Here is a 27,418-nt window from a genome sequence, read left to right on the forward strand (position 1 = left end):
ATATGGATTCAACTCGAATGCCTTCTTTCTCTTCCCAGAAATTAAAAATGAACTAAATTGTATAGATCTTGAAGACGATAAGACGATTATTTTAAAAAAGCAGTAAAAATATTTTACATCAAAATCATTTGTTCATTTTTTGTATTCTCAATAAATAAATATTAACCCTCTTATCACCCCAATCTCCTCTAGTGCTCAAAATGTGTACCTCTGTATTCACTAAAAGTGGCCATTGTTTAGGATCCGAGAAAGTCATTATCACTTTTGAAAACCACTTCGGAATATAATTATTTTTTATGGACGTGCAAAATTTCAACAATTATCGGTCGAAATTTGAGTCTATGGGAGTTGAGCGAAAATATCTCACGAAGATTTGGTTAGTAGTATAAACATTCGAACTTTATTCATGATGAATTTATAGACCAATGTCCTATTTCGTGCTTTGTCAGATCATCGATTGGTTTCCAAACTCCCTTTCGTGGGATAACAGACATGCAGCCTGAAGTTGTTTTCGATTCGAAGCTAAATACTTAATGATGACAGAAAATCATTCTGAACAGCTAAAACCTGCAGAGTAAGGATACATTCCATTGCCTACCCTAAAAAAAAACAAATAGGATATTTCAGATTGAAAAGGGTAAAAACAGATTGAAGGCAGAAATCGAATTCTATCATTTTTATATGACATTTTCAGCCATGGTTAACGTAACAGAATGTCTTTGTGAAATATCCAATACTCTCAAAAGCTTCGACATTTATTTTGTTATAATTGTTATATTCGATATCCAATTACGAAACACTACTGTACTGGATAAATCTTCCCTTAATGTTATTCATGCAGATTTTTCTAAAGTGTTTGATCGGCTAGACCATGCTCTTACTAGGAAGATATATTCTTTTGGGCTTATTTTCGGTTTTGTGCATCATTGGAAGTCTTATCATATGATGAAAGGGGTGGACCTATTATAGCACCCTGTGGAACACCAGAGGACCCCATGAACCCAGCTGATGTGAAATCCGATACATAGAATCCAAAGGGACCCTTTGGATTCTATGTTCTATACTAGGTCCACCCCTTTCATCATTTTCATAAATGATACTGGTTTTTCTCAAGTTTTTCCATCTGGTGAGGATTTCAGGGATCTTCAGAGTGATGTAGATGGATTGAATCTATAGTGTCGTTAGAGCTCACTCCCTCTGATTATTTCAAAGTGTAGTGTGATGTCGTTCAGCCGTAAAAAAATAGCGATCGATAAGGTGATTATATGTTGATTCACACTATCAAAGATATTTTTTATTGCAAACCTCTTGATATGAAGAAGGCTGTTCTTAATTCGAAGCGTCTCCATTCTCATTCCCAATTTTTTTCATATTGTCAGTAGGTGTGTATTTTTAGTTGAAGTATTACATTTTGTCTTCTTTTTTTCATATTTTTCATATTCTTTAATTGACCTCGGCAGTTGAATGCTGTGGAATTTAAATGGATATTCTAAGTAGGAGATTCGAAACCTTCCTAATGAAAAAGACATACCAAAGTTTCTGCTTGCTGGTCAGCTCCGTAAACATTGGAATCTCATTGTCACGTTCCGTTATAAATTTACCAAGAAATATGAAGGTTTCAAGCAATCGATTACGGGCCCTCAATTCCAACGCTAAGTACAGTCGGGACAGCTCCCATTCCTCACAATTATTCCCATTATAGATCCTTATCTCCCACCTCTTCTTCATATTGTTCCTGTCACTTTTTTGTTCGGAAAGTTTTCATAGCGCCTGGATTCAACAAATTGAGATGGAGCACCTCAATTTGATACTTACGTTAGATGATGGCTTATGAAATAAAATTTTCGAGATTTCCTCTATGGACTTTTCAGGTGAGCCAAGTGGAAATGTCGAACTATCAGTCAGTTGAAGTTCAAATTACAGGGTTAGGACCATTGGAATCAGGTGATCAATTTGACCAATATTTCGCCTATATATTCATCAAGGATACAGAGAAAACAAAAAAAATATACTAACTGACAAAGAAACTGCAACACCCAGAAGGAGCTGTTCAAATTTTTTTTTGTTAAACACAGATATTATAGCAAGGACTAAATGATTAAGAGAAAAAAACGAAAGGTTTACAATTTTTTTTTAATAAATTTGTTAATAATGTGTTTTTCCACCGCGGTTATCTATACACTCCCCAACACGTCTCGGCATTGATGCAATAAGATGGTGTATTTCTTCTTGAGGGATACTATCCCAAGCTACCTGTACTTCATGTCTCAAAGTCCATGGGGGCTTGGTTAAATTTCCAAGCCTTGTACCCATGATGTCCCAAACATGTTCTATGGGCGGAAGATCAGGGGATATGGGTGGCCATGGCAAAAGATTCACATGGGTCGCTTCGAAAAAGTAAAAACTAACTCTAGCAACATGAGGTCGGGCATTATCTTGCTGAAATATAGGATTCTGGGGCCGGTTAAGGTAAGAGAGAACATATGGCCCCACTATTTCTTGAAGGTAACGCAGCGCTGTCATGTTACCTCGTATAGAGACTAGAGGTGACCTACTTGTATATGCAAAAGTTACAGGATGGCCTTGTTACCCTAACCACTCATCAGCCAAAGATCGAGTTGACGCAAATCGGTCTCTAATAGCCGTAAGTCTTAGACGTCGATCTTAAACTTCATTTGTGCCCCTTCGACGTCCGGTGCCTACTCTTTTTCGATTTTGGGCATTATCAAACCACGCTTGAGAATATCTCATAATAGTTGTAAGGTTAGCGATTTCTCGAAATGACAACCCCGCCTCCCGTAGACCAATAATTCGACCTCTTTCGAATTCACTTAGGTGGCGATGAATTCTGCGTACACGTGCTCTATGTATTCTAACAACTAAACATCGACTTTGGATCTCCTCGAACAGCTGGTTTATTGTAAAATTTAAAAAACTTACAAAGAACGACTACAATATTTGAGTAACAAAAATTTTTCACATGAAAATACCTTCACGATTGTTTTCTCCAAATTCAATCATTTACTTGTTGCTACACTATCTATGTTTTACCAAAAAAAAATTAAAATTCAAACAGCTCCTTCTGAGTTTGCAGTTTCTTAGTCATTGAGTATAGTTGAGGAAACAAATATGAATAAATAGAATGTAATAAAGTCAAAGTTTAAGCCATTTGCTCAATGAGTCAATTTCGTCGAATGGTTCACAGAGAATATTGAAAATTAACAGTCACATTATGTTCAATGAATGAAATCTAGGAAAGAACGATATACACATCAAAAGTCTCAAACCTTCAATTCGAACTTGAATCTTCCAAAAAATACGTTTCTTGATACTAAATAAATATATAAAGTTGAGATATAATCTCCTTTTCTTGACAAATGTTGTGTTCACAAGAAAAAAAATATGGATAAAAGTCTCAATGTCGCATTGTTCCTTTATTGATTTGTACATCATCCATACGGATTTCTATCAGGAGAAATCTAGGGAAACGTCCAATTAATCATTTCCAGAATTCAAACGACAGCTGAAATCCATTATGCAGATTGATAGAATGAATTAAAGCTAATATTGCAAGGGCCGTTATAAGCTTCCCCTTGTCAAATCTCCCTGTTTGTTACCTGTATCTATGCAGCGAAAAACAGAATATTACTGGAAGCTCCTCCGCCTCAACTTCGTCAGAACAACAAACGACTTAGGATAAATGTTTCGATTTGGTTTCATTCTACTTGTTTCATAAAAAATTGACTTAAAATTAAGGAAAAGTTCTCATAATTACACATTGAAAGGACTGAGGAGGAGGAACACTTTCCCTGAATTCCATACCAGAAACTGAACAGAGCATGCGTTAGATACATTTCAGCGTTGTTAATATACACCCGCGCATGCTCTGTCTTGTACAACAGTTGTGTATCACTTGGATATGCTCCTTCGAAGAACTCCTAATGTCTCGAAAATTTTTCGTATTGTTATGCGTTGTTTGAGAAAGCAAATACTTCATTTGCAAACAGTGACAAATTCTCCATGAACAAAGCATGCGTTAGATTCATTTTATAGCTCACAGTGTAAACTCACGCATGCTCTGTAACCCTCCAAAAAGTTTTGAATCAAAGCTTCTGGTGATATAATTGGAACTTGAATTCGTATTGTGTTTTGCGTGATTTATTATTGGTGTAAATTAGGTGGATGAACGTGAAATTATCAAAATCTATATTCCTGGAGCAAAGTCCATATAATCGTAAAATGTGTATCGATCAATCTACCATTCTGAATGAAAGTCGAGCACACCCACTCGGATACACATAAATAAAATGATCAGTCGCATTCAAATAGATTGTTGGAGGTGTGTAGACTCCCTTGTTTGCGCAAGGCGTCTCTAATTGTGAAGGAGAAGTTTGCTTTCTCGGAGAAATCCTCAACTTTTACTGCAAACTTCTTTCTATTTCAACTTGTTCGATTACTTTATGGCTTGTTGCGATTAGACCTTCGAAAGTGAAGCGAGAAGGACTTCGAGGCTAACAATTATGTCAGGAGTTCATCTGATCCGTCCGGTGTTCTATAGTTCAACGAGAATCCATCAACTTCGAGTGGATTTCTATACCGTATAACTCAGACTCGATCCTTCCTCAAAGATGACATAAACTGGAAGACACGTTCGTGTTAAATTGAGATTGTAGTAGGCGAGATAACCAAAAATGTCCGATCTCTGGGTAAACCTCAGAAGTAGGTTGAAATTTAAGGGCGGAAGAAATGAAGAGGATGATGATTTTTTGGCGCTTCAGCATATAGTTCTGAAGCGGTGATACGTCGAGAAATCAGATCTAGTTGTATGATTTTGTATGCCTTGCTACCTACCAATACTAGAAGGTTACAGGGAAGAGGGGGGGAATCCCTGAAATCCTATAAAATTAATTATATGTTTGGCACTATGTTAATTTCTGTCCCTAGGTCCAAGGTAACGAAATTCCAAATTCACCAAAAGATTTGCTAATTGCACTTTCATCCAGATAGCTCACCAAGTAGAATTTCTAGAACATTCAAAGGATATGAATAAAAAATTTATGCTACATATAAATTAAAGATAATTAAAAGCAAGAGCGTAAAATGAACATATATCAGATTTGAATAATGCAAATAATGATAGTAAGTTCTGAAATTTTAATATTCACAACAGTCGTTGATTGTTGTCTAACGTACGTTGTCCAAAATATCTAAACCAAAATCTATCCAAAAATAACTAAACCAGCACACACTGTGTAGCTCATCATAATTTCCAATGATTTCCATTGAAAGAGTTCTCTTTGAAATAAAACTCAATACATTTTTTATTTTCAGAAAAAGATCCTTATCCAGTAGATGCCCTGCCAACCTGCAATCATGCACTGTCAGTTTGTCAGCAAGAGCGCAAATGCATAAAGTTATACGAAGATTTCAAAACCAACTGCAAAGTGAGAGATAACAAATGCCGAATGGAGGACAGGTATGTTATTTTGCTGTTGATTTCATTAATTCTCATATCACTGTCAAAGCGACACATTCATCAATTTAAAAACTCTTGTATATTGTTTCATATTCGTTCGAGTACTCGCTGAATCCAGTTTCGAATTTTGTGTGAACGCTTAGGTTTAACTCCCAAATATAAAGATTTCGTGGTCGAAATCATATCCAGCTACACGTGAAGTAGATTATATCCAAAAAAGCTAAAAATTTGGAGGTTACGTTTAAGGTCTTCTTGCACCAAATGTGTTTGTTGAGGAAATAAGTTGTCCAATCTTCTACTGCTTCTTGCAGTTTTTTATATATGACCTCTGTTTGAAGGTGTCTGACTGCTATTCCTCTAGTATTTTCATATATAGCGAATAGATTTCAAGGATTTTCAGGATTTCGTATGTATGGATATTGTGGAGTACAGGCGCTAGAGCTGATCTTTGAGGCACTCTTGCTTTTTCCTATGCATTAGTAGATACTGCGTCATTTATTTTGACGTACAATCTTCATCTTGTAGACTAGTCCATCTTGCCGAACTCGATCGAATGTTCTCTAAACATCTAATACTACTAGTCTTGTGGCTTTTTTGTTGTGAAACCCTTCAGTAAGGAATTCTATTAGCCTCAGTAGTTGTATTTCTGTGTCCAAATTTCAGAGGTAGTATCAGATTCAGTGATTATGTTTCATCGTTCAGTCTATAGCAATGATTTTCTAAGAAATTAGATTAGACTAAATGGCCTGGAGTTTTGTGGGATGCGCTATTTTTATTTTCTCTACCGGAGTGGAAGGAGACATTTATACGACCAATTGATGGTAACTAGGTACTATGAATTATTGTTGTTTTTTCCTTCCATTTCGATGTATATTTCGATGATTTCTTACTTGCCTTTTATACTTTCAGTGAATGATAAAATATTAAAAATTACAAATACCGCATCTAGACATAGTCGACTTAAGAATTGGAAATAGAATCTACGAACTAGAAACCTTCGAAGATGCTAACCGCAATAGTAAATGAAACGTCAAAACGTAAAACATTCTAATTATGTTGATATTGCAAAATATAATTGAACCAGCTCCGAAAAGCTCCTGACTATACAGTATGGAATTCTTGATTCCTTCATTCTTTCTGGAATCACATAATTCCTGATAAATACCAAATAACGTAACTTCAACATAATAAACGGTCTGCAGATTCATCAGCCATTCCTCTCCTACCTTTCGCTTCATTTTCGACGCACTCTATTTCGATAATCTCTTCATCCCCAATGTCATATGAACTGGGTGCGTTGATCCCGTTGAAAACGAATCGTGAATCCATGACCATTCATGAGACATCGATCCCAGACAAGGCAGAAATGAGGAGAACATGGGAACAACGATGTAAACTGACCTTACGGTATTGGTTTATTCATGAGAGATTTGTCCTGGTGATCCTAGACGATGAGAAACCTTTCATGGCCTCCTGCTCTTCACTTTTTTCCTCTCCGGATGATTTATCGAGCAGAAAATTCGCTCCTACGGTATGCCGACAATTTTTCTTCAAGCGATGACGATTAGATCATATATCCTTCCTTCACACTGCTCATTTTCTGAGTATTATAGACGATGTTTCATCAGTATCGTTGAGACTCTTTCAGTTCAGTTTAGTTTCAGATATGTGAGGTTTGACAAATTATAGGACACACACATATTGGTATGTTTTATGGGATCAAGGTTTTTATTATCAGACATTCAAAAAAAATGTTATCTTGGAACAAGCACCCAAAAAGAATCTAATTGAATGGTTTTCGAAACTACCTACACGAACACAAATTGCTGTTGAAACAGCGTACTCCGTCAAATCTGTTTACAATACATCAAAGGATCGTATGAATAGTTCAAAAATTGCAGCCTAATCAATCATGCGTGTTTACGTGCCAAAATATTATTTTGATGTAACGCCCTTAATGCAGTCCACTAATTTATGAGTCATGTTCAGCGTCAAACTCCAATGACTTCATTGAGAGCAAATGATGAAAGGTAATCATGAAATGAAAGACGTGATATGAGCTTCACGAATTTTCCTATATTAACCTGGATAGGAGTCAATTCGTAGGAAATTTTTTTTTTGAGCGATCGGTTCAAATCTGTCCTTTCATACATACAATTTTATATTGAGTTCGTGATGTGTCCTGCATTGAATTGTGAAGTAATAAATAATATTCTCTTCTTCCTCTTCTTATTTAACAGCCTGTTTGCATCCACTCCTGGATCTTATGTCATTACTCCTTATTCGGTCCCTGAATTTGACTTCCTTGACGATTCGCAATATTCTCATGTGTTTCTCATTATTCTTTTTGTTTTGGATCTCTCGGCTCTGGTTGCTGATGAATATGTGAGGTTAGGTCTCTTACACGTTTTGTAGATTCTGGTCTTGCTCTGTGAGCTCATCGCTTTGGTCCTCTACACTTTATTCTTTTTGTTGTTGATGTCTCGGCTCTGGTTTCTAAAGCATATGCGAGAATAGGTCTCATACACGTTTTGTAAATTCTTGTCTTTCTGTGAGATCTCAGGTCTCCTCTTCTGTCAGGTTTCTTTCACTCGATATATTCACTACCAGGTAATTAAATCTTGATACCTGCTGTATTATTCCACTTTCGACTGACAATTTGCATCTAATAGGATTTTAGAGATACCCATTGATTTTGTCTGGTTGATTGAAATAGTCATATCGAATTTTTCTGCAGAACTTTTCATCTTATATATTAGACATTGTAAGTCATCTTCATTTCCTGCTACGGCAACACCATCGTAAAGCAATACGTTCAGAGGGTGGTGACCCATTCTGTATTCATCTCTGTTGACATCTTTTATAATTTGGTTCATTATGATGTTGAATAGGATTGGGCTAAGACTGTCTCCCTGTCGAATATCAGCATTGATTTGAACTGCTTCAGAGAGTCCTTTCTTAGTTTCAATTCTTGTTCTGGTTCCGGTATAAAGTTCTTCGATGATTCTTTAGTACTATAGTCTATGTTGTTTTTCTCAACACTCCTAATAACGTAATGCTTTGGTAAAGTCAACAAAACAGACAAACGTTGGTTTATTGAACTCTATCGGCTTTTCTACCAGCTGATCGATCAGTCTTTTACTCATTTTTATCGGATAGCAAACCGATATGAAGTAAAAACTTCATGAGCATTCAACTGCTCATGAAGTAGTAACCATATTCGCCTAAGAAATTAAAGTCAAATCGATAAGAAATGATCTTTCCGTAAAGGTAAAGATACCCTTATTTTGTATTTACCCTTGTTGTCGAATCGTTGGCCGTATTCTCCGTAAAAACAATGCTTAGATCTGGGTTATATATCATGGCTGAGGGGTGTTAACGTAGCAAACTGTTATCGCTCTGAATTCAACCTACAAAACTGTCTTATCTTTTCCAGAGATTCGTGCCATGAGGCTTGGGCCAATTTACGACGATCACCGATGTTCGGATGCATTTGTCCGAATAACCATATGAAAAAGAGGTGCGATCGCATTTTTTCCATGGTCAACCACAATCCTTGTGTGGGTAAGTACATTACTGATATATGCGTTCCCTTAAACCCCTCGAACACTGGCTCTAGATAGATACACACTCTTTTTCGATCTTTCCATATTTCTGTTGCAGCTTTAACGTTTTCTCGCTCCAGAATTGGTTGAGAATAGAAGTTTTCACATGTTCGAACTGGCTCGAAATACCAGCGAATATAATCGTTTTTCTAATAATTATTCGAAGAGGAAGAATACCAAAACAACTTCTATGTCAGAACATTGCTTCCATTACAATGAAAAAATCTTTTAACCCACTTCAATTTGAAGCGAATAATACAGTATGACCACGAGAAACTTCCAAGCTTTTTGAGAATGTACAGGGTGGACAACTTTCGATGTTTTAGCACTACACCTTTCGAACTTGATGAGATATACAAAATCTAATCAAAGTTATGTATTTTTTTTCCAAGGGGATCACTAGATTTTTGTGCCATTCTTTGAAAGCTCAATTTTATTGAGTTCAAAAATATATAACGTCGTATGATTTATGTTATCACCATCAGGTCTTAAATATCATTCCTTCTTTGTTCCTTTTGAACTTATTTGAGCTAATTGAATAGATAGCAGGTCCCAACAATTTAAAGAACAATTGATATTGTTTCACTTCATTGAAAACAGAAAGGTTTCTCGTTGTCATAGTTTGAAGACTTTCTCATAAAATTAAGGTGAAACGGATGGAAATTTTCAAGTCCGGAGTCAGCTATGAATAAAAAATGAGAAAAATTGAAACCAACCTTTTCCAAAGACCATCAAGGTTCATGGATAAGTTATGGCTAAATTTCGAGTTGGATTTTATATTGTTGAATTTAATCTTCTGTGAATTTCCAACAGTAATGAACTTTTTACGGTGAGAGAGCATGTTTCGTACTTTCCAACAAATCACATTAATTCATTCAAGATGGATTCAACTAATTTATTTCCTCATTGTTCTTGACTTGTCAAGATGATGTTCAACTTGCATACATGAGATCTGGAGAATACGTCATAACTTAACCATAGCCTGATATTACTTGCTGGAATAATCGTTGAAACTTGATATTATACCTGTCGAGTTGGTGGAAATCCAACAATTCTTGGTATCGACTGCATGACAGATTTATTAGGATTAAAGTTAATTAATTGCTCTCTAGCTTGCATCTAATTGCTGTCAATTCGAAAACGAGCAATGGACCAAAAATGTTTTTTTTCTCATCAAATTTATAAATTGAAATTTGCATACTAGCTTCATCGTCCTGAACTTAATTTGATGTTTTAGAATGTTACGTTGACAGATCGCAGAAAAAGTCATAGACTATTTCTTCTACTTTTTATGAAGCTAATGTAAAAACTAATATTTTCCAGATTGAAGTAATTCTGAAAATCAAATTTCATCTTTATACTGACCTCAGTAAACATATCAAACATATTCAATAAGAAAATTCAATGATGAAGTTTATTTTATAAATCGAGGCAAAGAAATATGTATATATCGAAAGATATATCAATGTAGGGGTTTGTACAAAATTTTCAATTCTTCCACGATATTTCCGACGTGGTTTCAAATGCTTTACCATTGCTCGTTTTCAAGTGTCAATCCATCAAGTGCTCAATTTGATCCCTGTAATTTTGTAAGAGATTCCAAAAAAAAAAAAACCATCAGGCAAATGAAATAAAATCGAGAACCAATACTGGAACGGTTACTCATCAATGTATTGTTCGTCCAGAAACGTTAGAAAAACGAGAATCAAACCTCCAGGTGTCGTCTCTGCAAATTGAAATTAAATCAGTGGGCTATTCGACAGATTTTTGAATAATCACAAATCATTCAGTGAAAAAAAAATATTCAATGTGAATCCCCATAAACATTCATCGAAGAAATAGCAATAAAGAAAGTAGGATTCAAAGATACGCCAAAATGAAATTTTTCGCAACGTGACGTCACTTGGAAGTTAACTAATGCCATATGCGAAAGCGTTTGTTATTAAAAATCTTATCGATGTGGTGTCAATGAATTCGATAATACAGGGTGATTCCCTGCGATGGCCTATTAGATGTTTATGGAAAACTAATCATAACTTTGTGCTGAAAATTTGCATATTGATGTTTTAGGCAATGATCTTTTTCCCTAAAATATTTTCAAACCTCTACAACTTCCGGTTATACCGGAAAGAGACTACTACTTCCTTATTTCAAATGGCACACCGAGTATTTATTGCATCAGTTGATAGATTTTGTTATTGTAATTTCAGCAATATGCCATAACTTGATATAAACTCAACGGTTCATGAGTTATTGGGATTCTTATGAAGAAAATGGTGCCGATGGAGAATTCTTTTTCGAAAAAAACCTTTATCATTTTCGATTCTGCGAATACGTAATATAACAAGACTTTTTGCAGTTTGGATCAAAAATGTACAGGGTGTTTATAAAAAAAATCATGAACTTGGAGAACTCAAATTCATCAAAACTCAAGATTTTCAAATTAGAATTTATATTTTTATTATTTCAGTCGATTTTATGTATAAAAAGAGTGATAATGAATACTTCAAGCGTTAAAGATTTTCAAATGAGGAAAAACCTCAATTTCTAACTGTATAGAGTAGTCTTACGGAAAACACATAAAGAAACTAAAATTCGATGATTAGATAACTAAATTTAACATTTCAAGAATTATAATGAATTATTCGTAATTGAAAATTTGATTCAGGGATTTCTCATGAAATGTAAAATTTAGTAATCCAAATCGAATTTCAATTTCTTTCTGTGTTTTCCGGAAGTTACAGACTACTCCACACAGTAAGAAATTGCGGTTTTTCCTCATTTAAAGTTCTTCCTCGAAAACTCTCAAAGTATTTATTTTAGGTATAGATTGCTTGAGTAACCCCCAATATATTGTCTTAAAATACTACGTATTTGCAGAATCGAAAAAGATGAAGGTTTTCTTGAAAAAAAGTCTCAAAGTATTTATTTTAGGTATAGATTGCTTGAGTAACCCCCAATATATTGTCTTAAAATACTACGTATTTGCAGAATCGAAAAAGATGAAGGTTTTCTTGAAAAAAATTCCTGCTGAGATATTCAAAAAATGGGAGTCCCCATCGGCACCATTTTCTTCATAAGAACCCCAATAACTCATGAACCGTTGAGTTTTTACCAAGGTATTGCTAATTTCCGAAATTGTCTTAGAAAAAGCTATCTAATTATGCAATAATATACTGGATGTGCCAGTCGAAGTAAGGCAGTAGAAGTCTGTTTCCGGTATAACCGGAAGTTGTAGAGAGCTGAAAATATTTCAGTGAGAAAGATCTTTCTCTTAAACTCCAACATGCAAATTTTCAGCCCAAAATTATAATAAGTTTTCCATAAACGTCTAATAGGCCATCCCGATGAATCACCCTGTATATTTTCATACTGTTAAATAGCCAATTTCAGTTCGTATTGTAGTTACGTGAAAAAAATTCCCGAACACCTTGATGAGCTTCGAATTCAACATGTGAAAATGGAGTAAATATCCTCTGCCAATTCGGGGATAAAACAAAGCATTTCCAAGAGATTATTCATCCGAGGCGGCGTAGGTATCGCCATCGAGGAAATGAATACGGGGTGCAATCTTTTCTGAAGTCAGTGTGTTCCGGCAAAACGACCCCTGCTCTACTTCCTTCCTATATTCGAACTGTTTCTGGAACCCCACTATTATCAGATCACATTTCCCATTCCTCTAACGTTTTCTGGATATTGGAGACCACCACAATGATCAGTTCGTTGATTTAATATACGATTCCTATTGGTCAAACGTTTGCTCTGCTCTTCTTTTTATTGTCTTACTACCGGGAAACTTAACCAACGCTGCCGATGACACTTGCATCCTAGCAAACTGGATCCCGATAATTGATTTTCCCACAATTCGATAGCTCCGAATTTTCTTCGGGCTACGCTCCGCCAAAAAAAAAACGATACAAGTACTTAATTCGCGAATGTTATACAGGATGGTCCACATAAAAAAGTCCAGTCGAATATTTCCCTAGTTTTCATGTGAAAACCGATTAGAAATCGAATGATAGATGTAGTGTTTGTTGTTATTATTGGTCCTTCAATCGATGATATGTGCTGCAAAAATTTGACAAGAATTCAGTCACAACAAACATAAATTTTTTAGGAAATTCATTCGTGAAAGCTCAATACTTTCGAATTATTGTCACTCCAGTCATATTGGCATTTAAGATTCTCGAGAAGTTAGGACCATTGAAGTCAGGTGACCAATTTGGAGTAAGCCAACGTTTGGACTTTTCAAGACCACGGAGAAAACAAACAAAACAAGTATAAATTTAAGTAGCAACTATGTATAAATAAATGGTAATAAGTCAAAGACTAAACTATTCACCATTATCATCATTATCACTATTGTTTTCCAAGTTCATTTAGACCAAAAAATATTATTTGTTCGGATACTGATAATATTAGAAATTAACAGTAACACTTTGTTAAATTAATAAATTATAAGAAGCAACGACGTGCACATTAAAAAGCCCATTATAAAATTGCAATCACTGATGTATCAGTAAGGTCCAAGTAGTCCATCATAAGCAAATTTTATCATGGTTGTTTGGTCTGCAACTAGTCGTAGTCCATCATTAGCAACTTTTGTCATTACCAAATGATGTACTAGGGGGTAACCATTGCAGACCAAACAACCATGACAAAATTTGCCTTTGGCGATGGTTGTGCAATGGGTAACCCTAGTCCATCATTAGCAAATTGTGTCATGACCTAATACTGGACAAGAGACGTTGCCCATTACAGAATCATTAACGTACATACCCATCTGCATAGGGTATCCCACTATTTTATCATTAGCAACTTTTGTTATGACCGAATACTTGGTGGGTACTCATTGTAGATGGAGATGCAAGTTAAATTTCTGTAATGGGTAACGCTCTAGTCAATCATTCGATCATGACAAAATTTGCTAATGAAGGACTAGGAGAGTAACCGTCTGCCATGGGTCCCTTCTAGTTCATCATTAGCAAATTTTGTAATGGCCGAACCATCATTAGCAAATTTTGTCATTGTTATTTAGACTGCAATAGGTACCCAACTAGTCCATCATTAGCAACTTTTGTAATAACCAAATGATGTATTAGAGGGGTAACCCTTGCAGACTAAACAATCATGACAAAATTTGCTAATGATGGACTAGCAAATTTTGTAATGATTGAATGAAGGACTAGAGGTTTACTCATTACAGATGGGGATGCATGTTAATGGTTTTGTAATGGGTAAACTCCCTAGTTGATCAATATCAAATTTTGTAAAGACATATTTTGTTTGTTTTTCCTGTGGTCTTGACGAAGTCTAAATCTACAGACAAAACATTCACCTAATTCAAAATGGTAGCATTATTTTAATGACTCTGAACCTTTAATTTGTAACTTGTATTCTGAAAAATTTTTGACTTTCCCTGCGTTTTCGGTAAAAACTGGTACGTAGTTATCCGGACGGGTTGTTTTATGTGGGCTATCCTGTATACTCAGACAAGATGCGTAGAATACATAGTGCATAAGTACATTAATTCAAAAACCACTCTTTTGCATGCACTGTGGCAAAATTTTGAAGGGCATTTGTCCCTTCATATTCTATGCATCTTGTCTTTAACTTTCGAACCAAAGAACGGTCACGAGAATTTTCGAAAACTTCCTATGGTTTTAAAATCATAGATGACTGATCGTTTTTATATCTACACTCTGTATATCATTTCTTATTTAAATACTTGTTGTTTATGCTGCAAGTGAGAAAATTAAGTGTTTTTTTTACGAATGGACGTATTTAAGTGAGAATCGGCTTCACACGCTACATGCATACATTATTTTTTATCACCATCGTTAAAATATTCGATGAAACAGCAGGAATATAGATGACACATAATGATTCGATTGAAAAAATATACTTTTGTGAGTTTTATTCTGAAATTCAAACCTCAATCGAGAAAAACTTGATAGATTATTTCACTAGATACAACGAATTTGAAAAAATTAATATATTATGGCTCAACAATAATATAAATAATGTGTGGAGCCAAATTAGTTGATGAAACTTTCTGTGATATAGTGTTCTGTATTACTTTTCTCTTAGTGCCGATTAATATTGTTTAAAAAAACCTTTTTTTTTTCATTCGATACAAATATTACCAACATTATACATACAAAGTAGTCGGAAAATTTATATATATATTTTATATACTGGTTATATTGATTTGTTCGTGAAATAATCATTTGGTTAAGGTTACTAAGATGAGGCTGATAAAAAATTAAATAATTGTTCGATTTCTTTGAAAAAAATCCGAATTGGTTTATTGAATGCAGGGTAGAAAGTTGGTATTCGAAATTAGGAGGTGGGTGGAATGTAGATGGCAGGGTGTTTTCAAATTACTTTTCTATTCAAGTTTTTCATTTTCACAAAGGCAATTTCAATTATGCTCGCCGTCAAATATCCGAACGCAATATGCTCGTCTTAACTGAATGGAATGATTGAATTGTATGAATTGATTCAACAAAAATTTCAGGTGGAAGGTTTTCACAGAGCCAGCTTTTTTGCGTAGGCGGTTCCATTTGACCTAATATGAAAAAATGCTTTTGAGGCAATAAACCCAACTTTCAATCAAAGTTTCAGCATTTGAATCAGAAATAGTCTGAAATTTCTCTGAAAATCTATGGCAATAAATAGTCTACGAAAAATTAGGATTTCAATATTTTAGGAAATTCGTATAATTCATTATTCGAATTGATTTTCCTTCTCTGTGAGAGCCCGAGTCTATTCTTGGTTCTAAGATCATTAGTTTCTTCCGTCTTTCAAAGCACGACAGAAATGGATTAACTTATCAATGTCATTTTAAAATTGTTAACAAAAATATATACCTGGAATACTCATATATGTAAAGTTATGTTGTCAGCAAATTATTCAATAATCAACAATCGAATACTCTCGCAAAAATATTTTTTATATTGGGTATTTTATATCTGTTGGTGGTTCAAATGTTATCAAGTTCGCCTGTTTCAGAGTTCACTTCTTGGGGTAGTTTTCAACACATTTTTGCTAATTATTTATGTTTTTGATTAACTTAAATTCTCATACTCTCTTCGTAATTTCATTTTTGACTAATTTACATATCACGCTATGAAAAAACACGTAACATATCGTTGGAGAAGAAACTATTACATCTCTGGAAGTAAATTGAATTTTTTTATATAAGTTTTTGAATAATAGACATATAGATCTGAAATGAATATTAAGTTCCCCTCTATAGTTTTAGATTACTGCTGGATATTTTTTATTCACAACGATTGGGAATTCGATTAGTTACAAAAACCCATAATTCATCTCATTAAATTCACATTAGTAGTGATTAGTCCAGATTACTTCATATATTTTTTCGTTCCTGCCCTGCTATCGATTTCGAATGTAATTCAAATTTTTAGTGAGAAAAAGTGGTTGTAACAACTGTATTATTCAACAGAATAAAACAGAGAAACCAGTGGGTCCTTACAAATAAATAAATTACAATGTAAATGATGCTAATATTAAAATCGATAAATGTTGCATTAACAGAAACATTTAACTCTCTTTCGGTTTATCAAACAGGGTTTTCATTCAGGGATTTTTCCAGAATTGTATCAATTTCGAAATTTTCAGGTAATCAATATTACGTCGGTATAAGACTGAGTAAATATGTACTATGGAATGTAAAAAAAAAGGGGGGAGAACTCGCGAAAAAACTGACAGCTGTTCGAATGGGTTCTGGCAAAGACGCCCTTTATCTGAAGAATTCTAGTCTGTGAATTTCAGTCTGGTGAACGTCTTGACGAATATTCGTTTCATTGGAATCATTCCCATGAGGGCAGTTGAAGAGGGGTTAGAATTAAGTGCGATCTCTGCCAATTTTCACCCACTGATTTATTAACACTAACGATGAAATCTGAAAATATCTCCTTGCTCCACCATTTCCAAGAATCGTCCAAAAAAAATTTCAACTGCTACAATATTATAATCCAACTTTTTGAGTACTGCAGAATCTGAAAATATCACTTCATCTCATGGAATATATCAACTTATTAAAATAAACTTACAATGCAAAGTAGCGTCCATTGCTATAATGTTTTATGCAGTTGAAATAATTATTCAAATTTAGTTCGAGAATAATCAATCATACTTCTTTTCATTCATTATTCTGAGAAATTATTATTTTTACTGAACCGTCGTTTTAAACTCTCAATTCGAATAGTAAGGACAATCGATATGATGAAGCCTCTGATTCTTTAAGGATCTTTTTTAATATTTCTTTCATGATCCCAAGATATGTGTCCAAGATGTATCAAAATTTCAAAAAAGTACGAGAAAGTGGTTAATGTTCATCCAAATTTATGTCTCCCATCGATTGAAGTGATAATTTGAAAAAAGAAAATTGTCAATAGCTGCCATGTCAGGGAAATACGGTGGTAAAGCAAAACATATGTTTCTTCAAATGAATTGAAAGTTCGAAACATTCCTGTTTATGGCAGTCAGTCAGACGGACAAACATAATTTATTCTGATCTCATCCAAAACCAATATCGGCTCGAAATTTGAGAATTATTGGGAAATAGCTGTTTCCCTGGAAGAAGCTTAAAAAAATTGTGAAAAATTTGCAGTGCGAGGGCTACTATTTATGTATTGACAATTGGCAACACTTATAATGCCAGGTGAAATCTGATATTGACATCGTAAAATTTGACATTTTTTGTGTTATAAGTACTCATAAAGTTTTGACGTACGAGCACAATCTTTGTTGTTCACAGTAAATTGAAAATTTCATGTCTGCCAAAATATGGATTCAACTCGTGAAAATTTTCGAGCTATGAAAATGATGACTTTCGACGTATCTAACTTAAGAAAAATGCTATCTATCAACTAAATTTAACTTTTGGCGATGAGGCACAATTTAAAGCTCTTGTATATTGTTGGTACACTGAATTCAAACGTGGACGTAGTTCGCTCACGGAAGATTTCATAGAAGGTCGTCCAAAATACGTCGTTGTGCCGGAAAATATTGATGCTGTGCGAAAACTAATTGGAGAGGATCATCATGTGACATATCAGGAAATCGAGAGATGTTGAAGCATTTGTATGACCAGCAAACATAACATTTTGCATGAACATTTGTGTGTTTGTTAGCTCTGTGCAAGTTGGATTTCACATTTGTTGAATGATGCTCAAAAAATTGCTAGTGTCGATTGCTGCCGTAAAATGGTTTCGAAATTCAACTGTGATGTATCCAAAGCTGTATACAACATCTTTACAGGTGACGAGTTGTGGATTTATGCATACGAGCCAGAAATAAAAGGCCTGTCGGCATTTTGGGTGTTTCAATGTGAAGCAAAGCCAATAAAAGTTCTTCGTTCTCGAAGTGTTGAAAGCAAATAGTGGCATCTCTCTTCACGAAAACTGGATCTGTGGCAATTGTGGCTCTTGAAAATTGAAAGACCGTTAATTCAGAGCGGTATGAAACCATTTGTTTGCTTAAAGTGTTTGGTACATTGGGAGAAACAAACCCAAAATGACGAATCATCTTGCATCATGACAATGCGAGCTAACATACATCAAATGCAACGAATGAGTAAATGTAGGATCCAGTTATTGTTCCCTATAAATAATTGCGATGGTCAACCGGATGCTTGGAGACCTATTAGTTTCTTCTAGTGTCGAGGGAATGACAGTTTCAATGAATTTACAGGAAACGAATTGTTATTGTACATATAATGTAAAAAGGATGTGTAATTCTTCGAGGTGTCGAAGATATGTCATGGAGTTGTAAATCTTGAAGGGATTTATTGGGGGGTTGAGAAAGTTCGAAAACAACACGGTCGTACCAGATGTGTCACCTCTGTGTATCAGGTTCTAGTCCTTCGAGAATATTCGATTTCCAGGAATCCGCGAAGATCTTTGTGAGCGGTACGGCAAAGCTCTTATTGGACTAGGGGATGGTACTTTCCCTAAGGGTGTGGTCAAGCCGAAAGAAGGGAGGTCGATATTCGAGACAGGGTAAGTTCCAATCGGCAGAAAGAAACGAAAAAATGTTTTGAATGATGGTTCGATCGCATGCAGAAGTTTATAGATGTTAAAGGCGATTATTTTGGGAAGCAGTAAAAATAGTTTGCATCAAAATCGCTTATTTATTTTTCGTATTCTCAATACATAAATAGTAACCCTCGTAGCACACAGCTCAAAAAGCCGCCATCTAGGAAAATGCTTTCGAATTCAAATTGAGCAGAAAAGGGAAACTCAAATTTCATTCAGTTCTGTCGAGCGCACGTTCATTTTCCACGTGAAATGCCCCATCTGCCTGCAAATTTTCATTTGAAGCAAGAAAGCAATCAATGCTTCATCACACCACCCTGGTCGAATCTAATTTTAATTGATCCGTTAATTATAAGCAGCCGTTTCGGGCTGTCTCAAAGGGTTGGATACTCAACCTTCAACAGATCGAGTTACCCCCCAAGCGAGTCTTTGGTCGCTACACCCTTAAATTCTATTGACTTGACTTGACCAGGTGTGGCTTCTATGAAAAAAAAAATCAACGTGGAAATATTGGATGATTCAAGTCTAAACACTGCAAGTTTTACACTGTGGTTTAATTAATAATAGGGGAAATTATGGTCACCTTACAATTACACAATTAAAAGCGAGATTACAGCTAACAATGAAAAGTTAAAATCAATAAAAAAAAAGGAAGGACACAATATATCACATCCTTCAGGGGTGAAATCAACAGTTTCATCAAATGTATTTTTAGGAGGTTGACATACAGTTTTTTTGTGGTTTTGAAGTCAGAACACTTAAAATTTCGAATGAATATACCTTAAACATCATCATGTGTTGAAATTGACAGACTAATTTCCCAATGATTTTTATTAGGTTAATCGTTTTTATTCCAGAGGGCACTTATTTTATGTTATTATTTATTATTTTAATGCAATTCAAAGAAAGAAGCTTCGTTGAATTTCATAAAATGAGGTCCATCCTAATGAAAAATCTAAAATCATTGTAAAGTTATTGAGGGAACAAAGTTCTTTATGAGAATACTGATAAGAACTAAAAATATTGTGCATTGACCTATGTAACGGGTGTTTTTTTTCGAGGTATATAACTTTAAGTTAGCATTACTGATGAAGATGGCGACCGATTTAACAGCTGTCAAGAGATTTATTCTCAGTTTGGTTTAGCAATTCATCATGAATAGACTCACGCCTGAACAACGCTAGCAAATAGTGTAATTTCATTTTGAAAATATTGGTTCTGTGCGGAATACGTATCGCGCACTAAGTCCATTTTATTTCGTTTAGCGATGAAGCCCACTTTTGTTTGAATCGCTATGTCAACAAACTGAACTGCCGCATTTGCAGTGAAGCTAATCCTCAAGTGTATGTCGAAACACCGTTACATCCAGAAAAACTGACTGGTGCGCTTTATGGGCTGGTGGAATTATTGGTCCGTACTTCTTCAAAAACGATGATGGCCAGAACGTTACAGTTAATGGTGATCGGTATAGAGCCATGACTACTAACTTTTTCATTCCTGAATTGAACAACCATGATGTCCAGGAGCTGTGGTTCCAACAATACGGCGCAACATGTCACACAGCTCGTGCCACAATCGATTTATTGAAAGACACGTTTGGTGACCGCCTAATTTCACGTTTTGGACCTGTGAATTGGCCTCCAAGATCTTGTGATTTAACACCGCTAGACTACTTTCTGTGGGGCTATGTAAGGTCATTGGTCTATGCGGATAAGCCGCAAACCCTTGACCTTTTGGAACACAACATTCGCCGTGGTATTGCCGATATACGCCCACAAATGTTGGAAAAAGTCATCGAAAATTGGACGTCCAGATTGGACTACATCCGAGCCAGCCGTGGCGGTCATATGCCAAAAATCATATTTAAAATGTTATGCCACAAGATTATCTTACGGATAAATGAAATTTATGACAATCGAATAATCCGTCGTTGTGCAATTTAAAGTTCTATAGCTCTAAAAAAAACACCCTTCAAAAAGTTTATCAGAAGTAATAAAAACATTTCACCACTATATATTGATGTTGCACTTAAATCTACCATCATTTTAAAACAACTTCTCACAAAGATAATAATAAAACTCCTAAAGAATTATTCAGTGATGTGGTTTAAAAAAATTGATGCAATGACTGTCAATATGGGTCAGAAAGGTAGATATCTCAAAGACAAAGTCTCCGAACATGAATGAAATGCCCTAAATATACTCTGGAATCTCCTGGAAAGAAATAAGAAAAGCAACACCGTCCTTACAAAACATGTATCAAATACGCTTCATTCTTCCAATTCCAATACCGATTCAATAAAAATATGAGGACATCAAAAATGTTGCTGCTAGAAATGTTTTCATTGAAACAGGATGAAAAATCTACCAATAAAAGGACTGACATTGAAAACTAGAATGAGTTCAAGATCAAACATAAACGACACGTAAATATCTATGGAATATTATACAGAGTGATTCACCGGTATGGCCTATTAGACGTTTATGGAAATTTAATCATAATTTTGAGTTGAAAATTTGTATATTGGGATTTTAAACAATGATCATTCTTCCTAAAATATTTTCAGATCTCTACAACTTCCGGTTATACCGGAAACAGACTACTACTCCCTTATTTCAAATGGCACACTCAGTATATTATTGTCCAAGTTCATGATATTCTTATAAACACCCTGTACACTTTTGGTCCAAACCGCAGTCTCATCATACTACGTATTTGAAGAATCAAAAATGAAAAAAAGATCTTTTTCTGCCGAAATATTCAAAAAAAAGGGAGTTCTCATCGCCACAATTTTTTTATAGGAATCCCATAAACTTATGAACCGTTGAGTTTTTACCCAAGATATGGCATATTGCCGAAATTGTCATCAAAATAGTTATCCAAAGATGCAATAATATAGTGGGTGTGCCATTTGAAATAAGGAAGTAGTAGTCTGTTTCCGGTACAACCGGAAGTTTTGGAAATTTGAAAATATTTCAGGGAGAAAGATCATTCTCTTAAACTCCAATATGCAAATTTCCAGCTCAAAATTATAATTAGTTTTCCATAAACGTCTAATAGGCCATCTCGGTGAATCACCCTGTATAATGTATAACATATTTATAATAAGAAATGTTAAATTAGTCTCTCAAGATCTTCTGATCGTTTCCCATACATTGTATGTGTTATATTCATTTAAAATTTTACGTGTTCTCAGTTCAGAACCACAAAAAAAATTGTAAATAACTCTCCTAAAAATACATTTAAGGAAACTGTTGATTCCACCTTTAAACAATGTGATAGATGTTGCGATATAGCTTACAATTGTGTTATTTTAGTATGATCATAATGTCCCCTATTTGTATTAGATGTACTACAATTTTCTGTATCTCATTTCAGATTTTAAATGATTGTCTTGATTTGTGGTTTTTGCAGTATTGCATAATTAATTCACGTTTCAATAAATTTGGATGAACATTGCATATTTTCACGTTACTTTTTGGACACAGTAGTGTTTCGTTATTCACTACCTCTCTCATTTCATTAGTTTATGTTGAACAATTCTCCAATTTTTCTACCAATTCTAATTAAGAAGATAAAAGAATAAAATAAAATAAAGAATAAATAAAATTACCACTGTAATTTACATGTAATGATTAACTTTAAATATAATAATATCAATGTGTAAGTATTGTTCAGTTTAGCTCGGAGATTGAATTCCATCGACAAAGATTAGCCACTTTTTAGATTATAATTGCACCAAGTAACAGTGCTTTTGAAGAGATGTATCAAATGAATTTTCGATTCAGTTTGATTTTCCAATCCTTGAACAATGAATATAATTTCCATCACAAACATGGCTTGATTAGGTGTATTCCCTTTTTCGATGTATCGTGTGTGTACATCCATATCAACATATCAACTGCGTATGGCTGATGCGAATATGAACGTTATGAGCAATTCGATTTATGATGATATTACACATCATCTATTGTTTTTGTGGATAGCAGTGTTGATCATGATGCAAAGCACAAATTCGAAATGTTAACACGTACGTATACATATCGGGTCTAAATATGTTTATGTTCACAATATGCATTTCTGCATCGAAGACTCAATTTTGTATTGCTTAATTGAGGGTATTTGAGTGCTGATATAGAGTCCTGGACTTTTGATTGAAGACCTCAAATTTCGTGTCATACTCCTACTTGGCTGTCGCATTTCGTTCAACTAATGTCGACTTACGTCAATTGAAATGCAAAGTAAAAAATGCCTGAATTGTTTTTCGCGTGATAGTCCTACATCGTGAACGTTAAATTAGAGCTTAAGGGTAAGTACGTTTGGTATTTCGTTGCACTTTTGCATTATTTTCAGTAGTAATTGAATTTTTTCATGAGAACGCACGGTGGCGTTTTTTTCTTCCTTTGAATTTCTGAACAATTTCCTGCACTTGATATATATTTGTTCTGAATTTCTTCATGAATGAAAAAATTTACTGTTTTTCTTGAAACAACTTATTATCCACAACAAACACACATACCATAAATTGTTTACTATCTAATCAATAACTCTTCAAGACGCCATTTCATAAATATAATCGATTTACATTTCAAATTATAGGAAAAACTAAACTGTTTTCTCTAGATTATAATGTACACATATTTTTACTAGCTATGCCTTTCTTCATACCTATTTCTCTTCCTGACTGGCATGCCTGAAATTAAAACAAAATACGCATGCCTATTTTGAAATAACATTTTACATTGCCGCATACTACAGATGTCTCATACCTCCTGCACTGAAATTTGAGCATGAGATTCTTGAACTAATAATTACAGTTCCAATAAGGAAAACACCACAATTTCCATAAATTTTCCATATACTAAGCCCACTTCAAGTGCTAAAAAAAATGGCTGGATAGGTACCGCAAAAAAAATTATGAAATCTAACAAATTGCGGGTATTTCTATTCTAGACAAAGCTTCTATCTCAGAAATCTCGCTTGACTCTAGTCCAAAAGCTTGATGAGACATAGGAGAGAAACATCACGAATCTTACCAAATTGCAACCTTACATGCATATTAAGTCCGCGCATCTATACGTCCCAAAGTTAGTCAATGTTCCATAAGTTTTTTGCAGCTTGAAACAAGTGTGGAAAAAGACATGATAGTGATAGCCATTTGGTCGAAATTCAGACACAAATAGGTATGAAAAAGGCATAGAGTAATTAAGAAGATGAAAAGAATTTACACTTCATTTTGATTGCATTCCTTTTCATTGAAATCAAAATATGTTAGTTATTTTTATATTTTACAAATATATGAAAGATCTCCTAATAATTGTCCAAACATATTTTTATAATTCCACTTGATTTCATTCGGTTGTTTGATCTTCAATGAAGATTGAGGTCAATCAAGTATCTAACTGCATATTCTTAAAAATAATATCTTGAAATTCGTCAAAATTTTGCAAATTCAAAGTCATCGTAAAATAATTGTTTATCAGTTATACATTATTTTCAATACTACATACCAGCGTCTTGTTGACCTCTCAGGTACGTCTAGAATTTAAGAACTTGTGTTAGAGTGCATTTTTATTTCTATTTTTTCATTCTCTTTGAATTTTTGTGATATATTTCCTTCAATCTATCAATGTTATTTCATTCTTCGGATTGCATCATTATCTTATAATCAATCTCATTATTCTCTCAACTTTAGTATAGTAAATTATATATATTTCGTTCTTCGTTTGTTTTACAGAAAACGTAAGAAATTAATCTACTCCAAATTATCAGAAAAAAATATCGAACAGAAAAAATCTTATTGGAATAATCTCAGTGAAGCACCCCTTATCTTCGTATTATGATATAATAAAAAAGATTCTCCAGGTTTTCTCTCGCGGTCTTTGAAAAGAAATTTTCTGGCTTGAACTCTGTTCACGGTAATTTGAAGTATTGATGAGTAAAAAAGCCATTGTTGCCGAATTTGCATAGCATTAATTAATGAATATAACTTATTGAAATTCTCGAATAATAAACGAATTTCAGACCTTTTACTCTCAACATTTCGAGAAATACTCATCGTGTTTATGGTGTCAAATTGATTTGATTAATTGTATCAAATATCTTGACAGAGATAATGGAATGAACTTCTCGGTTCTCTAAATCAATAATTTTATCTCTTCACAACTGAGTAATGGAAATTTAGTGTAGTGTTTGGTAGTTTAGTGCTGCTTTCAAACCTCTATAGTGAAAATAGTAATGCATTATTTCTCGGTTCGCACTGAACTGCAAGAAAATGCTTCAGAGCATGAAGGCATAGTTCATTTTGAAATCGGGAGTTTAATTGATGCCGAACTCACGGGGAATTTCTGCTTCTATTCAACAATTCTCCTCAATCTTCATTGGTTGTTTATCAATTCTTCGATAGTAATGCAGATTTTCATTTGATTCACAACAATTCGAACAAATGTTGAAACATTTCATTTTTTAAAATACGCTGACTGTAGATATCAATCGTCATTTCAATTAGGTATATATTTATTCATTATTCTTAATGAACAGCTTTCCACAAAAAAATGTTTTTTCGGAATAGAAATCTGAATAAAATATGAATCAAACAATTTTCGAAGATAACGATGATAATAATGTCATAGAAACGCTGTTTTTTCAACTAATGGTTGTTTCAATCATTGAAAGGAATATTTATACACTTTATTATATCCGATGTTTGACCAAACTCATAATTCAAAGTTTAGTTTTCCACTTCAGTTCATATTCTTCAAATATCACCGGGTATACTAACGATTTCAGTAACATTAAACTACGTGATAAAATTATTGTGATGGTTCTAAACATGGCTATTATGGAACCATAATAGAGCAGCGAATCACATAGGATCTGAAGAAAATATGGCGATATACTCCATACCATGCGAATAGTAGAATTGCTGTTCAACTGAATTAATACCATCAAATTTAATTTACGGTTATAACCATGTTCAGAATTACCTAATAACAGTCGATAGTATTCAGCATCAAATTAGATCATACATCATGCCTGAAAATAGTTACACAAACACCTTGAATCAACCCAAAAATTATAATTTTCCCCCCCAAAAAAAATATTTTGGTGTGGTCTCCATGTTTTTTCTCCGAAATTGCATCCGGCATGTTTTAGTGTCATTTGTTTTCATTTTTTTGCGCCCAGTTATCCAAGGCTATCCCACTTATGCATGTGAAAATTGACTTAGTCAAAGATAAACACACACCCACTAGAATTTACAAGGGAGATTATCTTTCTGTCCAGTTGAAATAGACATTTCAGTTTACAGTTTACGTTAAGTGCCAACAAGCTGAATTTTGTTGTATGTTTTGTATGCATCATTATAAATGCTATATCAAGTGTTCCTATCGATGCGCTTGTTAGTTGTTTTTATCATAGATCAAAACTCAGACAGTTCTGTTATTTGCCCATATCTGTGGAGCAGTTACTTGGAAAAATGAAGGAAGAAGTTATAGAGCGTAAAATTTTCTACATGAAAGGAATCGCAATATGTAGTTATTCCTATACCAAGCACGGTTCTCGAGTTATCATGATTCAAATGGTAGGAATGTCGTATCATATGTATACATCCATCGAAGGTAGTGTACTGCAGGATATATTTCAATAATATTTTCAATATTGTGAAAATTCAGCAGTTGAAGCTGCAAGAAAATCATTTCTCTTCTCGTCTGCATATTTTTATTGATTACTGATATGGTGTTAATTGCTCTTGGACTTGAGGTCTACTAAGGTGTTTCCTGAGGTTATAGTGCTTTTAAGGAAGTGTAGCATATCCTTAATGAGATCCAAACACTTTTTGGATCTTGCAGTATTACAGTTCCGAAGGAACTTTTTGGAGTGTTTATCCCAGTAAGATTCCGTCAGTCTTCTTCTTCTCACTGAATTTGTGTTGACTAATCTAAGAAGAGAGAGAATACTGAAGTGGCAGCACCCTGTATTGAAGCCAGTGTAGCATGACCTTATACTGAGATTCAAACAATTTTTGTATATTGCAGTTCCGAATAAACTTTTTGGAATTTTCATCCCTGTGAGATTCCATAAGTCTACCTCTTCTTACTAAATTTGTATCGACTGATCTAAGAAAGAGAGAGAAAACTGAAGTGGCAGAACCCTGTAGAGAAGCTAGTGAGGAAGTGTAGCAGGATTTCGATGAAATTCAAACACTTTTTAGATCTGGCAGTGTTAAAGTTCCAGAGGAACTTTTTGGAGTATTCATCCTTGTAAGATTC

The 27,418-nt window shown here is 34.3% G+C and overlaps 1 protein-coding gene across 5 annotated transcripts in view; it reads left to right on the forward strand.

Annotated features, from left to right (window-relative positions):
- The window catches only part of LOC123685686, a 290,795-nt gene that overhangs the window by 230,758 nt on the left and 32,619 nt on the right, over positions 1–27,418 (forward strand). For all 5 annotated transcript variants that reach the window (XM_045625493.1, XM_045625492.1, XM_045625491.1 and 2 more), the window contains exons 4-5: positions 5,332–5,476; positions 8,913–9,040. In XM_045625493.1, coding sequence (XP_045481449.1) covers positions 5,332–5,476; positions 8,913–9,040 — 273 coding nt within the window. The remainder of the gene's footprint in view (positions 1–5,331; positions 5,477–8,912; positions 9,041–27,418) is intronic.

The sequence above is a fragment of the Harmonia axyridis genome, chromosome X (assembly GCF_914767665.1).
Source record: "Harmonia axyridis chromosome X, icHarAxyr1.1, whole genome shotgun sequence".
In the NCBI taxonomy this organism is placed as follows: domain Eukaryota; kingdom Metazoa; phylum Arthropoda; class Insecta; order Coleoptera; family Coccinellidae; genus Harmonia; species Harmonia axyridis.